Raw genomic sequence first — 13263 nt, forward strand, 5'->3', positions numbered from 1 at the left:
AATCCTCAGTCCTCCTCTTATCAAACAGCTTCACCCTACACATTCTTCTCACCTATTTTTTGAAAGATGAGTGAATACTTAAAATGTTAAAAGATATTTCCTTCTTTTTACTCCACTTCCTGAGCATCAGGCTAATATCAACATCTTTTACCTCATCTTTGTGTTGTTCTTTTTGTAACCTTTGCACTACAGAGAGAGAGAGAGAGAGAGAGAGAGAGAGAGAGAGAGAGAGAGAGAGAGAGAGAGAGAGAGAGAGAGAGAGAGAGAGTCAGTAGTAAAACTTAAAACAACAAATATCCTTCAATGCTGATATCATGAATATGAAATTCCTCTTAGCAGTTCCCACCTCCCAACTTATTTTTCAATTATATTTTTCTTGGAATTTTATTCTCAATTCCATCCCTACTGAAGCAGACTTTGTCTTTCATCTTTCTGAGATACAATAAATTTCATCAAAATTCACAGCTCAAAGACATAACCCCTTCCCTATACAATTCCTGGTCATTGACCAGCCTCACATTTTCCACTACCTTCCTCCCAGCCCCATTAATTGGTGTTTCTCAACCACCCGCTTAGTAGCCCCTTTTAATGGAAGAAGCAAACCGGATATTTGCTAGAGGGTAAGGTGTCTTGTTACAAGACCAAATCACTTTATTCTCAATAAAATAAGAACCAGTTATAGTACACATTTATGGAGAAATTCTTTTATAATTCCTAAGTAGTTTGGTTTCATTGGTGCTTTGCTTCTCCACTGGAAAAGAAAAAAAAAAACCCAGAGAATCAAAGAGCTGACCTTTGACCTAAAAACAAATCAGTAGGATGCCACTCAAATATACACACATTAGGGATATTAAAACCACTTGTGGAATCAGAAACCTTACATTTTCACTGGTCTCTTCCCAGCCCCTCCCTCAACACAAGTACATAGACTTTAACCCTTTTGTTACCAACCCGGCTCTTGCTCTGTAGTACAAATATCTTGTTTTCATAGGTTTTGAATTAAAATCTTCCACCAAACCTTAGTCACAATTAATGTTCCTAACACTAGCTTACTGATAACTAAGTTATTTTACTAAATTCTTTGTTATATTTAAAATAATTGAAAGAAACACAGAGCATCTCAAAATAAATACAGTAACAGAAAGTTCTTCTGGTAGTGAGTGGTACCACCTCCTGAAGACAGAGAAAAATTTTATAGCAGTAGTGGGGACCAAGGAGTGGATATGGGGAGCAGTCTTTTATCTTTTACTTGGTTCAGTCGTTAGACTGTGGCCATGCTGGGGCATCACATTGAAGAATTTGTAATCAAATGTATCAATCCCAGTACTTATTATTTTTTTTAAGGCCTGATACTTATGCTATAAGTCTCCTTTGCTGAACCACTAAGTTACAGGGATGTTAACACACCAATACCAGTTATTAAGCAGTGGTGGAGGACAAACACACACACACACAGGGATTCTTAAAGTTTCCATCTGCTAAATCCACACACAAGGCTTTGGTTAGCCCAAGGTTATAGTAAACACTTGCTCAAGGTACCATGAATTGGGACTGAACCCAGAACTATATGTTTGGGAAGCAAGCTTCTAACCACACATCCACGCTTCCACAGCATTTTTTTATTTTTATTTCCAACCAAAATATTAACTTGAAAAAGGAATTTTAATCTAACACTATGATAAACTGTATGTTAGCTACTATCTAAACAACAACAGCAATAACAATAATAACAATAAAAACATTAGACTTTGAAATGTGGGGAAGTAAATAAGCAAACCCCAAATAGATATCATTTATATATGGAAATTATAAACAAACAAAACCATGATTTAAACGACCTTGTCGAAATTTGCTTTTTCCATGCATGCAATAAAGCTGGCCACTAGATCTGTATTGTAAAGTAAAAACCTGATTTTTGTATGAGCATTTGTACTTTTATATACACATTATATATATATATATATATACACACATATATACATACATATATATATAATATATATATATATATATATATACATATATACACACATATATACATATATATATAATATATATATATATACACACATATATACATATATATATACATATACACACATATATACATATATATATATATATATATATATATATATACATATATACACACATATATACATATATATATATATATACACATATATATATATATATATATTATATATATATATATATATACATATATACACACATATATACATACATTATATATATATATATATATACATACATACATACACAGTATTCTTTTGTATTTTTCAGTCATTTGAATACGGTCATGCTAGAGCACCACCTTTAGTTGAACAAATCGACCCCAGGACATTCTTTGTAAGCCTAGTACTTATTCTATTGGTCTCTTTTGCTGAACTGCTAAGTTACGGGGACATAAACACACCAGCATCGGTTGTCAAGCGATGGTGAGGGGACAAACAGACACACACATATATATATATATATATACGACAGTCTTCTTTCAGTTTCTGTCTAAATCTACTCACAAGGCCATGTAGTGGGACTGAACCCAGAACTGTGTGGTTGGTTAGCAAACTACTTACACTACTTGCGATCGTGAGTGCAATACCCTAACCACCTGGACACACGCCTTCATATGTTGATTACGATTCTGCAACACGCTTTTAGGTCAAAATTTCAATGTTTCCAAGGTAACAATGCCAATGTTAATTTTCGTTCGTTAATTTTCCACTTTCAATTTGAGATTATAAATAGAGGATTGCCTTTCATTTTACTCTTACGAAAGATGCTTTCTGATAGGTATTGGCAACCACCTCTACTACCCCCACGATTCTGGGATCTTTTCCTTTTGAACGGCACTTTGTAACATAATTTCTAGGTAACTAAAAAGTTTTAAACTTCGTATACTAGTAGAATGTGTTTATAAAACATCATTTTCTCTTGGCTTTATTGACAAAATTCTATAGTTTGTAAGATATTTCGTCTGAAATTACTTGCATTTCGGCAATTTTAACCAATCGCTAGCGTCCATTTAGGTAAATAACATTCTGTGCATAATGAATATGTTCCTCCTTTAAGAAACAGATTGGGTTTATTTACATTTATGAAGAAAAAAAGATACCCTTCCCCAACCCCTAACTAACCCTAAAACTAAAATAGACTGAAATGCAATAGAACGATACTAGGGCCATAATTATGGGTGACATTTTCATTTGACACTGCTAGAAAAAAATCCCATTTTCTGTAGCGGTGTCGAATGAAATTGTCACCTATAATTATAACCCTAGTATCGATCTATTGCATTTCAATCTATTTTAGATTTAGGGTTAGTTAGGGTTAGGGGTGGGGGAAGGGTATCTTTTTTCTTCACAAATGTAAATAAACCCAATCTGTTTCTTAAAGGAGGGACATATTCATACGGTACAGAATGTTATTTACCTAAATGGACGCTAGTGATTGGTTAAAATTGCCGAAATGCAAGTAATTTCAGACGAAATATCTTACAAACTATAGAATTTTCTCAATAAAGCCAAGAGAAAAAGATGTTTTATAAACACATTCTACCAATATACGAAGTTTAAAACTTTTTAGTTATCTAGAAATTATGTTACAAAGTGCCGTTCAAAAGGAAAAGATCCCGATTCTGTATTGATTCACTCATTTCACATCCACATGTAATCAAATGTTCGATTGGAAAACAACAATCCGATTATCTTTTTAAAAATATCTATTGCAGGGTCAATGTCCGTAATTTTCAAATATATCCTCAGGAAATTATTATTTGAAATGACAGTCATTTAATGACAGTCTATATTTAGTCATGTCAACACAAAGCCAATGAAAAAAATGACATGCAATGTGGAGGAGTAATAACAAAGAAGCAACTTATCTCGCTGTGGCTGCTTTAGCTGGACTAGTACTTACGTAAGAAAACGCCACTACAATTATTGTTATTGTTGCTTTATTTAGCAACAAGTTAGCCTGGAGTCCTGAATGAAGGGGGTCTCTCCCCCATCTCTGACTACATTATCCAATGTGTCCATCAGATCTTTTCAGTTTGAACGGCAGTTTCTTCTAGCGGTGTCGTATGAAATTGTCACCCATAATTATGACCCTAGTATCGATCTATTGCATTTCAATCTATTTTAGGGTTAGGGTTAGGGGTGGGGAAGGGTATCCTTTTTTTCTTCACAAATGTAAATAAACCCAATATGTTTCTTAAACGAGGGACATATTCATACGGCACAGAATGTTGTTTACCTCAATGGACGTCATTGATTGGTTGAAATTACAGAAAAAATAACAAATATCTTACAAACTATAGAATTTTCTCAATAAAACCAAAAGAAAATGTTTTATAAACACATTCTACCAATATACAAAGTTTAAAACTTTTTAGTTACCTAGAAATTATGTTACAAAGTGCCGTTCAAAAGGAAAAGATCCTAAATTTTTTAAACAAAGTAAATAAAACAAAAACGCAAAGTAAGTCATGACTAGCTAGCGCGGATGCGCGATTATGCGAGTGCGCGCACCGGGACCACTGTTCTTAAGTAGTACCCAAACACGAATATTATATTAGGAGTTTCGAGATTAGAGACGAGTCTGGCTTTTAGAGCATGCATGCATACACCCAGACATGAGTGTGGTGCAGGACACGCCTCGCAAATCAATCTGTGAAAAAAACATTAAGTCACCCTTTCTTCCAACCGATGACTCGAGGCGGCACCTTGGGCAAACACTAACAAGCTTTCTTGCTACCTACGTCAGGGTTACGATGAACTTCCAAGGCCCGGCAGAACAGGCAGGAAGGGGTCACATAGTTTCAACGGCTATCAGAGTGGATGAATGATGGGGAGAAAAGATGCTACCTTTAATCGTTTTGGACTCATAGCCATTACAAAATCGTGACGAAGGACTGAAGTGTAGCAGCCTCTCCACGCTAACCAAAAACAGATGCCCTCCAGATAATGGATCCAGCATAGGCTTCCAGGTATCCTATTCTTTAAGGAATTACCGGTGACATACACATAAATTTTGGACGCAGGTATACTTCTAATTGCAACGTTGCTTAAACACACTAGTGAGCCATTACCGGTCCACCTGAGTGGACTATCTCCTTGTTGTTTAACCCAAATCACCTCCGATCGAGCAAATATATGATCAAAGCCACTGCAGCCGTACAAGATAACTCTGGAATTGATTATCCAATGTATCAGTTTAAGAGACGAGTAGGTTAATTTGAGGGAAATTTTGGCTTTTGTTCTAGCAGTCGAGCGACAACGCGGAAGCTCTCTTGTTTGAATGACTCGTTGTAAGCAAAGACAACAGTTCAAAATTAACGAATGTTCTGTTTGTAGTACTGAGTTGAACCTTGTGTGTGTGTGTGTACGTGCCAACAGGTACTCTAACTACATCTTCATGACGGTACCCTTTCAACCCTTCCATTGTTCAACTGACAAAACGCAGTACTGAATGCGGTGAAAACAGGTTTATATTTCATATATAGTTACATTAAATATTACGAGTTTTGTTTTTAAATTGTATTTACATTAACTAACAGAAAGTAATACAAACAAATTGTCTATTTATATATAACAAAGGCAATAGGGAAAATAGAAATTTTCAATACTTTTTTAGGCTTTTTACAGCACAGTAAATCTGGAATTTGAAAAAAGCAAAAACCTCTGAAACTCTGTAAATGCCTTTAGTATGTACCCTATTTTGCTTAAATGCTGGGGTGTGTGTGTGTGTGTATATGTATATATATTTGTGTGTATCCCCGAATATTGGGAACACTTTAAACGAAATCCTTTAGATGACAAATTAACAGGGGGATAACATTAAGCAATTAAAAAGTCAGAGTAATTTTGATAGCATTCACCGATAAAATTCTTAGTGGTATATCTTCTGCGTTCAAATATCGCCGACGTGAACTTCGCCGTTCACCCTTAAGGGAATCAATAAAATTAAGCATCAGTCAAGTACTGGGGCCGATGTAACCGACTAAACTTCTCCCCTTAAAATTGCCGGTCTCGCACCAGAATTTAAAAGTTCTAAGAGGTTTCCACCATATGTCTACACACACACACGTATATATATATGTATGTATATATATTCACACACACCTACACAATTAATCGATATAGGTGTGTATGAAAGGGAGAAACATAAATATTACATACACTGCGAGAGTTAAGTGACATGGTGGTTGTGATGAAAACAGAAAAAAATTTAATGAAAAGATTGACACCTTTCGCTACTGCTTTAATTAGGACCCCCTATTTCTCACTGTCACCGCCCTCGCCCTGTCAAACAAACAGTTAGTTTTAAAATTTGTACATATAAAACGACCAATGTAACAAATTACTAACACGAGGATGGGCGACGTGAAAGAAACAGTTTAAAAGGAAGTGAACGAGGTAATAAATATGTGTGTGGGTTTTCTTTTTTTTCTTTTTACACCCAAATCTGACTACAATGGTGTGTTGTTCAGGTAAATATTACTGGACATAAAAGAGAATATTGAAACAGACAAATGCACACCTGGTCGTAGAGACTGATCATTACTGACAATTAATGGAAGAAGGGTGTAACTTTTTAAACTTTAAATAAATGTATAAAAAGTTGTATATAATAATTACTATAATTAATTTGTGTACTGAGTATTTCTCTAGTCTGAATATTATAACAGAAATGATTTTATCCAGAGATTATATATATATATATATATATATATATATATATATATATACACACACACAAATGTATACATCTATTTACAAACATCCCCATATATGTATATATTTTGGTATAAATTAGCGTGTGTACATTACAGGCATATATTTCTATACAAATATACCTATATATATATATATATATAATATATATATATATATATATACATACACACATTTATACACACAAGCGTGTAAATCATCTATATAGGATATATGTAAACATATACCTACATGTATAAATGTTTTTAAAGACGTATATACAAGTGTGTGTATATATACATCTATATATATAAACACGTATATACATGTATGTATATATACATATAAGTATATACATATATATATATAAACACACGTATATACATGTGTATATATATATAGTTAGATAGATAGATAGATGAGGTTTTTAACTCACCATATTCTTGCTGCCCTGATCTACAGGTTTGTAGTTGTATGGCGCGGCTATATTCCGACTTTGTGGTGGTATGACAGTGTTTGTAGGCCGTGAGACAACATAATACTGTTGATGTTGTTGCTGAAAATATTGCTGCTGCTGATGGCCGGTAACATGTCCAGGTGACGACAGCATAGTAGCGGGATACAGGTGAGAGGAGACGGGACTGGTGGACATTTTAATTGACGACTCAAATAGTGTTCGTTAGATACTATCATAGTTTTGTATGTATTCCAAGTTTTGGCCAATAAAACGTTAGAAGTTTGGCCTAATCCTGTTCTCTCTGCTACAGGTTGTTATACAGAAATCCTTAATGTTAATTCCTTGAACTAAAATATCGTTTTAACAATTAATAATGGAAAGCATATTTTTCTGTTGGTTTTTGTTTTCTTTCTTTTACCACACGTGAAATGTATAAAAATGATTTCCTTGTAAAGCTTCAGGATAGTATTAAATGGTATGGGAAAAGCCCCAACTTATTTTCAGTCCATTCCCTCTGTTTTATATTGAGGTTCTAACCGAACTAAAAACTCTATAGGGCACTCATGAAAAGTTTCGTTAAACTGTTCATTATATCAGTGTTTTATAACCATAATTTAAAATCAGCCGTCTAATTATTACTTCGTGCTTAAAATAATAATAATATTAATAAAACACAACCTATATCTTTGATGGCTGATTTACAAGTGAAGAAAGAAGCTAAACTAACAACTGAGCAGCAAGCCAATATATCCAGCACTGCTGCTGTTACTACACCTTGCTATCATAACCACAGTGACGACCTGACTTGTCCCCGTTTTTCATAGTTTCCTCCTTCTCTCTTTCATTTACTAAGTAACGGCGGGAGTTTAAGGGACTCTCATGCTTGTTTCTAGGGAAAAGAACTAAGGCTGTCTTCCCTGACTTCGTATCTGTTGCTGAGGTAGAAAAAGAGAAAGGGAACAGGGTCGGCTAACAAAACTAAGATAGTATGAAGTTCTCTGAGACACGAGCAGGTAAAATTTATTAACAGCAGCAGCAGTGACAGCAGCAACTCAACAGGTCGGTTAAAGAGAATGTGTCGGTCGTCTGTTTTCTAATGCAATCGATTACAATGCTACACTCACTGTTATGTGTGTGTGTGCGCGCGCGGACGAGTGCTCACGTTTTGTGGAGTACTTTTAACAGTCAAGAAATTCTGAGTAACGACTGTGGATGCCTTTGACCGTTAATGGATATATGTATATAGTTATAGATATACATATATGTGCTAATATATAAGCATGCCTATATATATGTGTGTGTATGTGTGTGTGTATTATACACACACGTATATATAAACAGTTTTATGTATATATATATAGTTATAGATATACATATATGTGCTGATATATAAGCATGCCTATATATATGTGTGTGTGTATTATACACACACGTATATATAAACAGTTTTATGTATGTATATATAACACATATATAAACACACACACATATATATATATGGATGGGTGGGGTTCGGGTTGTAGGTTTTTATTTATATATAAATATGCTAACAGAATACATGAGTCGATACAGAACGCGAAATAGAAAATGTGCTCTCGATAGAAAGAGAATGAATGATAAAGTAAACGGTGAGAGAGACAGACAGAGCGAGAGCATATCTGTGTTGGAGCGATGTTTGAATGAAATTGCTTTCATCTCTCTTATATGTGTGTGTGCGCGCGTGTGCATACACACGCATTTATATCGATCCCACCTCTGTCTTTCCCTCTGCATGTCTACTGCTTTACTAAAGAGAACAGTTATACATTTTTTGCAGAGAAGAGGATGTGTGAAAAAAAACTGAGAGTGGGGTACGGAGATGTCTGCTTTTCTCTACATTAATCCTCTCTCTCTCTCTCTGTCTCTCTCTCTCCAGTGCACCGTGTGTGTACCTTTTGTAAATCGACAGTTGCGGAAAGTTTTGCTTACAAGCAACCGGCTGAGCACACACGCAATGCGGCGGCAAAGCTTTGTGCCCCACCTTGCAGCCGCACCAACGTGTCTTTCTGTAACAACTCTTAAGGAACGTTCTTTTTTGGGGCGGACATAAAGAATACGTACACCACCCGTTTTCGGCATAGCAAAAACCCTAACCCCAAACCCTAACTCTAAACCCTAACCCTAAACACCGGATGTTCGTATTCTTTACTTTCGCCCTTTTTTGTTTATTTTCCCCATTAAAAATTACGAAAATTAATGTTTCAAATACGTCGTGATGAATGAAAGTACAGACATATCTCAACTTACGTCGGAAGTCGATTCCATGATGTGGGACTTATATGAAAATACGACATAACAAGAAGAAGAAACAAAAAAAAATATTCATTTATATCTTTGTTTCAGTCATTAAACTGCGGCCTTGAAGAATTTTTTATTTGAATGAATTGACCCCCAGTACTAATTTTTTTAAAGCCTGGCACTTATTCTAGCAAACTGTTGCCAAAACGCTAAATTATGGGTTGTAAACACGCCAACACTGGTTGTCAAACAGTAGTGGAACGACACACACACTTGGGTCAAAACGAAAGAGTGCCTACATATACATACATACATACATACACACACACACACATACACACACACACACACACACACAAAGATCAAAATGTTCATAATCGCTGAAACACCTAAAACAACAGGATAGTTACAGCTGGACTGGCTTTGATCCTTATTCTGTTCGATCGGGGCTAATCAGTGTCTGAACATCAACAATAAAAAGTTTCTGATGACTAATATTTAAGTACTAGCACTATGACCCGGCGTTGCCGGGTCATAGTGCTAGTGCATGCATATACAGCTGCGTGCGTGCGCACATACACGCGAGTACTGTCCAAATCTCCGACCAATCACATACAGCTAGCTGGCATTCAATTTGCATATCAAGTTTTGGCCATTTTGATTGGGTTTTGGATAGAAAATTCACAAAAAAGTCACTTCTACTGGTTTTTTAATGGCTTTGCAGGGTGACTGGGGAAATGTAAAGATGTGCACGACCACACTTGGACGGTTTTGAATGACCATAGAAAGTGCGAGCCCTCTAACCGAAAAATTGTGGATTTGTATAAAGGACACATACACACACAGACATTTTGCCGTTTATATATAGAGATTACTCGGGCTCTGCCAGACAGAGATTAAACTATTGATAACCGTTGAAACACGAAACTCAGAGCGCGTTGGACTGAAAAAAGATTAAAAGCTTAATCAATCAAAATACAGTAAATAAAATGTATTGCCGATAGCAAAATACACAAAGGAGCTGCTTAAAAAAAGTTGTTCATAGGAAGCTTTAATCCCATGTTCCATTCTGGATAACATCTAAAGTTATAATTCATTTGTTTGATTTATAATTATCTTTTGACGTCGAAGTATCTCAGAAAAGCAGCTCTACAGTTTTTAAATTACATAAATTACAAAATCTAAAAAGGCTGTCGTTGATTAGAGGAGATATTTGATCGAGGGTGTCTAAAATGTGATCACTTCACCTTTCACTTTTTGTTTTGAGGTGGAGGAGGGGTAAATGGCCAATATACTGTTTCTGGTCTTGTTTAGTGAATAATATTTAAAACATATTCTTCGACATTTTGAGAATTTTACTTTTCTGAGAATATCCTCTTTAAAGGTAAGCAGAAGGATGGAACTTGATAAATTTTTCTAGTGATATCTTATGTAGTTTCCGAAATAGGAGCTGAGGTAGACTGTTCCAACGTACTACATTCAACAACGAACACAATAGTGGCTTACGTATCGAAACGTGATAGCTAACACAACTGCATGTGAGCAATGCAATAATCCTGCACGACTAATGAGCTGGGATCTTTTCGGTTTGAACGGCAGTTTTTAACATAATTTCTAGGTAACTAAAAAATTTTAAACTTCGTATACTGGTAGAATGTGTTTATAAAACATCTTTTTCTCTTGGCTTTATTGAGAAAATTCTATGGTTTGTAAGATATTTGTTGTTGTTTTTCTTCAATTTCTGCAATTTCAACCAATCACTGACGTCTATTGAGGTGAAAAAACATTCTGTGCCGCATGAATATGTCCCTCGTTTAAGAAAAAAGATACATTTCCCGACACCCCTAACCCTAACTAACCCTCACCCTAAAACAGATTGAAATGCAATAGATCGATATTAGGGTCATAATTATGGGTAACAATTTCATATGACACCGCTAGAAAAAACTGCCGTTCAAACCGAAAAGATCCTTTACATAAAATTATTAGGTTTTACTATCGTCACCTCCGGTCAATTTATTTACATTTGTTTAAACCCCTAAACTGCATGTTAATCAAAGTGCCAGTCAGTGATTTCTTTCCACTACAGACACAAGGTCTGACATTTTGGAGAGAGGGCTAGTCCATTATCGACCTCGATAGAATGAAAGGCGAAGTCGACCTCTGCAGAATTTGAACTCAGAACGTAAAGCCAGAAGAAACGCTGCTAAGCACTTTTGTCCGGCGTGCTAACGATTCTGCCAGCTCAGCGCCTGGTAACAGTCAATAATTGAAATCGATTTAAGTGACGCCCCACTCAGCCAAAATATATTTTCCTGTGTCATCTATATTCTAGGTCAGTACAGATAGTGCAGACACGGCTGTGTGGTAAGTAGTTTGCTTCCCAACCACATGGTTCCGGGTTCAGTCCCACAGTGTGAATCCTCGGGCGAGTGTTTTCTACCATAACCTCGAGCCGATCAAAGCCTTTTCAGTGGATTTGATAGACAGAAACTGAAAGAAACCCGTCGTATATGTGTTTATGTTCTCCACCACCTCTTGACAATACGGTGTTGTGCTTACGTCACCGGAATTTAGAGACATAGAATAAGTAACTGGTTTAAAAAGAAAGTACCGGGGTCGATTAGTTCGACTAAAATTCTTCAAGGCGGTGCCCCAGCTTGACCGCAGTCTAATGGCTGAGCCAAGATAAACGATAAAAAAAAAGAGATTGAGTAAAGCAGGTTTCGTTCCACTACACTCAATTTGAGGCGAAAACGACTATTTTTGTTAGTTTTATTAGTATTCCAAACATGTACTTAATAATTAACAGATTGAAATGAAAAGCAATCTAAGGAAAAGAGGCTGTATCGTAGTTCGTTTCAATTAACTTTAATCAAACATGTTGAGTGATTTGATCGTTTGATAAACCACAAATTACCGGGAGAATTCTTTAGCCATTCCTTTGTTTTTTTATTTTATTTTAATGAACACAGGTTGTCAGTCGAAGCTAATTATAAATGAGTTTGGAGATATTGTCTAAATGTTTCTTAATGGCCGACGGGACACCAGCAACAACGTAAACAGATTGTGGTTAGGAGCCACTAAGATAGGACTTTCTACCCGGTTGATCTACTTACTGGAAATAGCCGTCGAATCGCCAGAGAAACATATCCAGTCGTCTTAAAGGAGGAAGGATTTATTGAATAATGTAAGCCAAGGTATAGACGTATGCTAAAAGATACAATATAAGCCAAGAAATAGATATATGATTTTTTTTTAAAATAGACGAAGCAGTTAGTCATTGCTACTAGAATATCCTTCTTAACTGAGGATAAATGACAAGAACGGTATATGTGACTGTATGTGGATTTGCATATATATATATGTGTATGTATGTGTTCATATATATATATATATGATATATATGTGTGTGTATGTGTTCATATATATATACATATATATATATATATATATATATATATATATATATATATATATATATGTATGATATATATATATATGATATATATATATGTATGAATGTGTTCATATATATATATATTATATATATATATATATATATTATATATATATATATATATATATTATATATATATATATATATATATATATAATATATATATATATATATATATAGCGAAATCTGATGGTGTTTAAATGAATACAATGTTGGTAAATATAGGATGTTAGCAACTTCTATTGTTTAAGTGTACAGAACAATGTATGCTATTTATTACGATATTACTAACACATAGGTAACTGTTCATTTAGTTTTTAAAATAATGTCACCCA

General features: G+C 35.0%; 1 protein-coding gene across 8 annotated transcripts in view; it reads right to left on the reverse strand.

Annotated features, from left to right (window-relative positions):
* LOC115214001 (apoptosis-stimulating of p53 protein 2) overlaps positions 1 to 13263 on the reverse strand; it is a 210716-nt gene that overhangs the window by 64027 nt on the left and 133426 nt on the right. Inside the window, exon 1 of one of the 8 annotated variants that reach the window (XM_029783013.2) lies at positions 7171 to 8208. The exons of 6 other annotated variants lie outside the window; for them this stretch is intronic. In XM_029783013.2, coding sequence (XP_029638873.1) covers positions 7171 to 7386 — 216 coding nt within the window. In that variant the 5' untranslated portion in view covers positions 7387 to 8208. Of the gene's footprint in view, positions 1 to 7170; positions 8209 to 13263 lie in introns of those variants that run through there. One more of the 8 variants, XM_029783014.2, reaches the window with a different exon arrangement.

The sequence above is a fragment of the Octopus sinensis genome, linkage group LG7, assembly GCF_006345805.1.
Source record: "Octopus sinensis linkage group LG7, ASM634580v1, whole genome shotgun sequence".
NCBI classification, from domain to species: domain Eukaryota; kingdom Metazoa; phylum Mollusca; class Cephalopoda; order Octopoda; family Octopodidae; genus Octopus; species Octopus sinensis.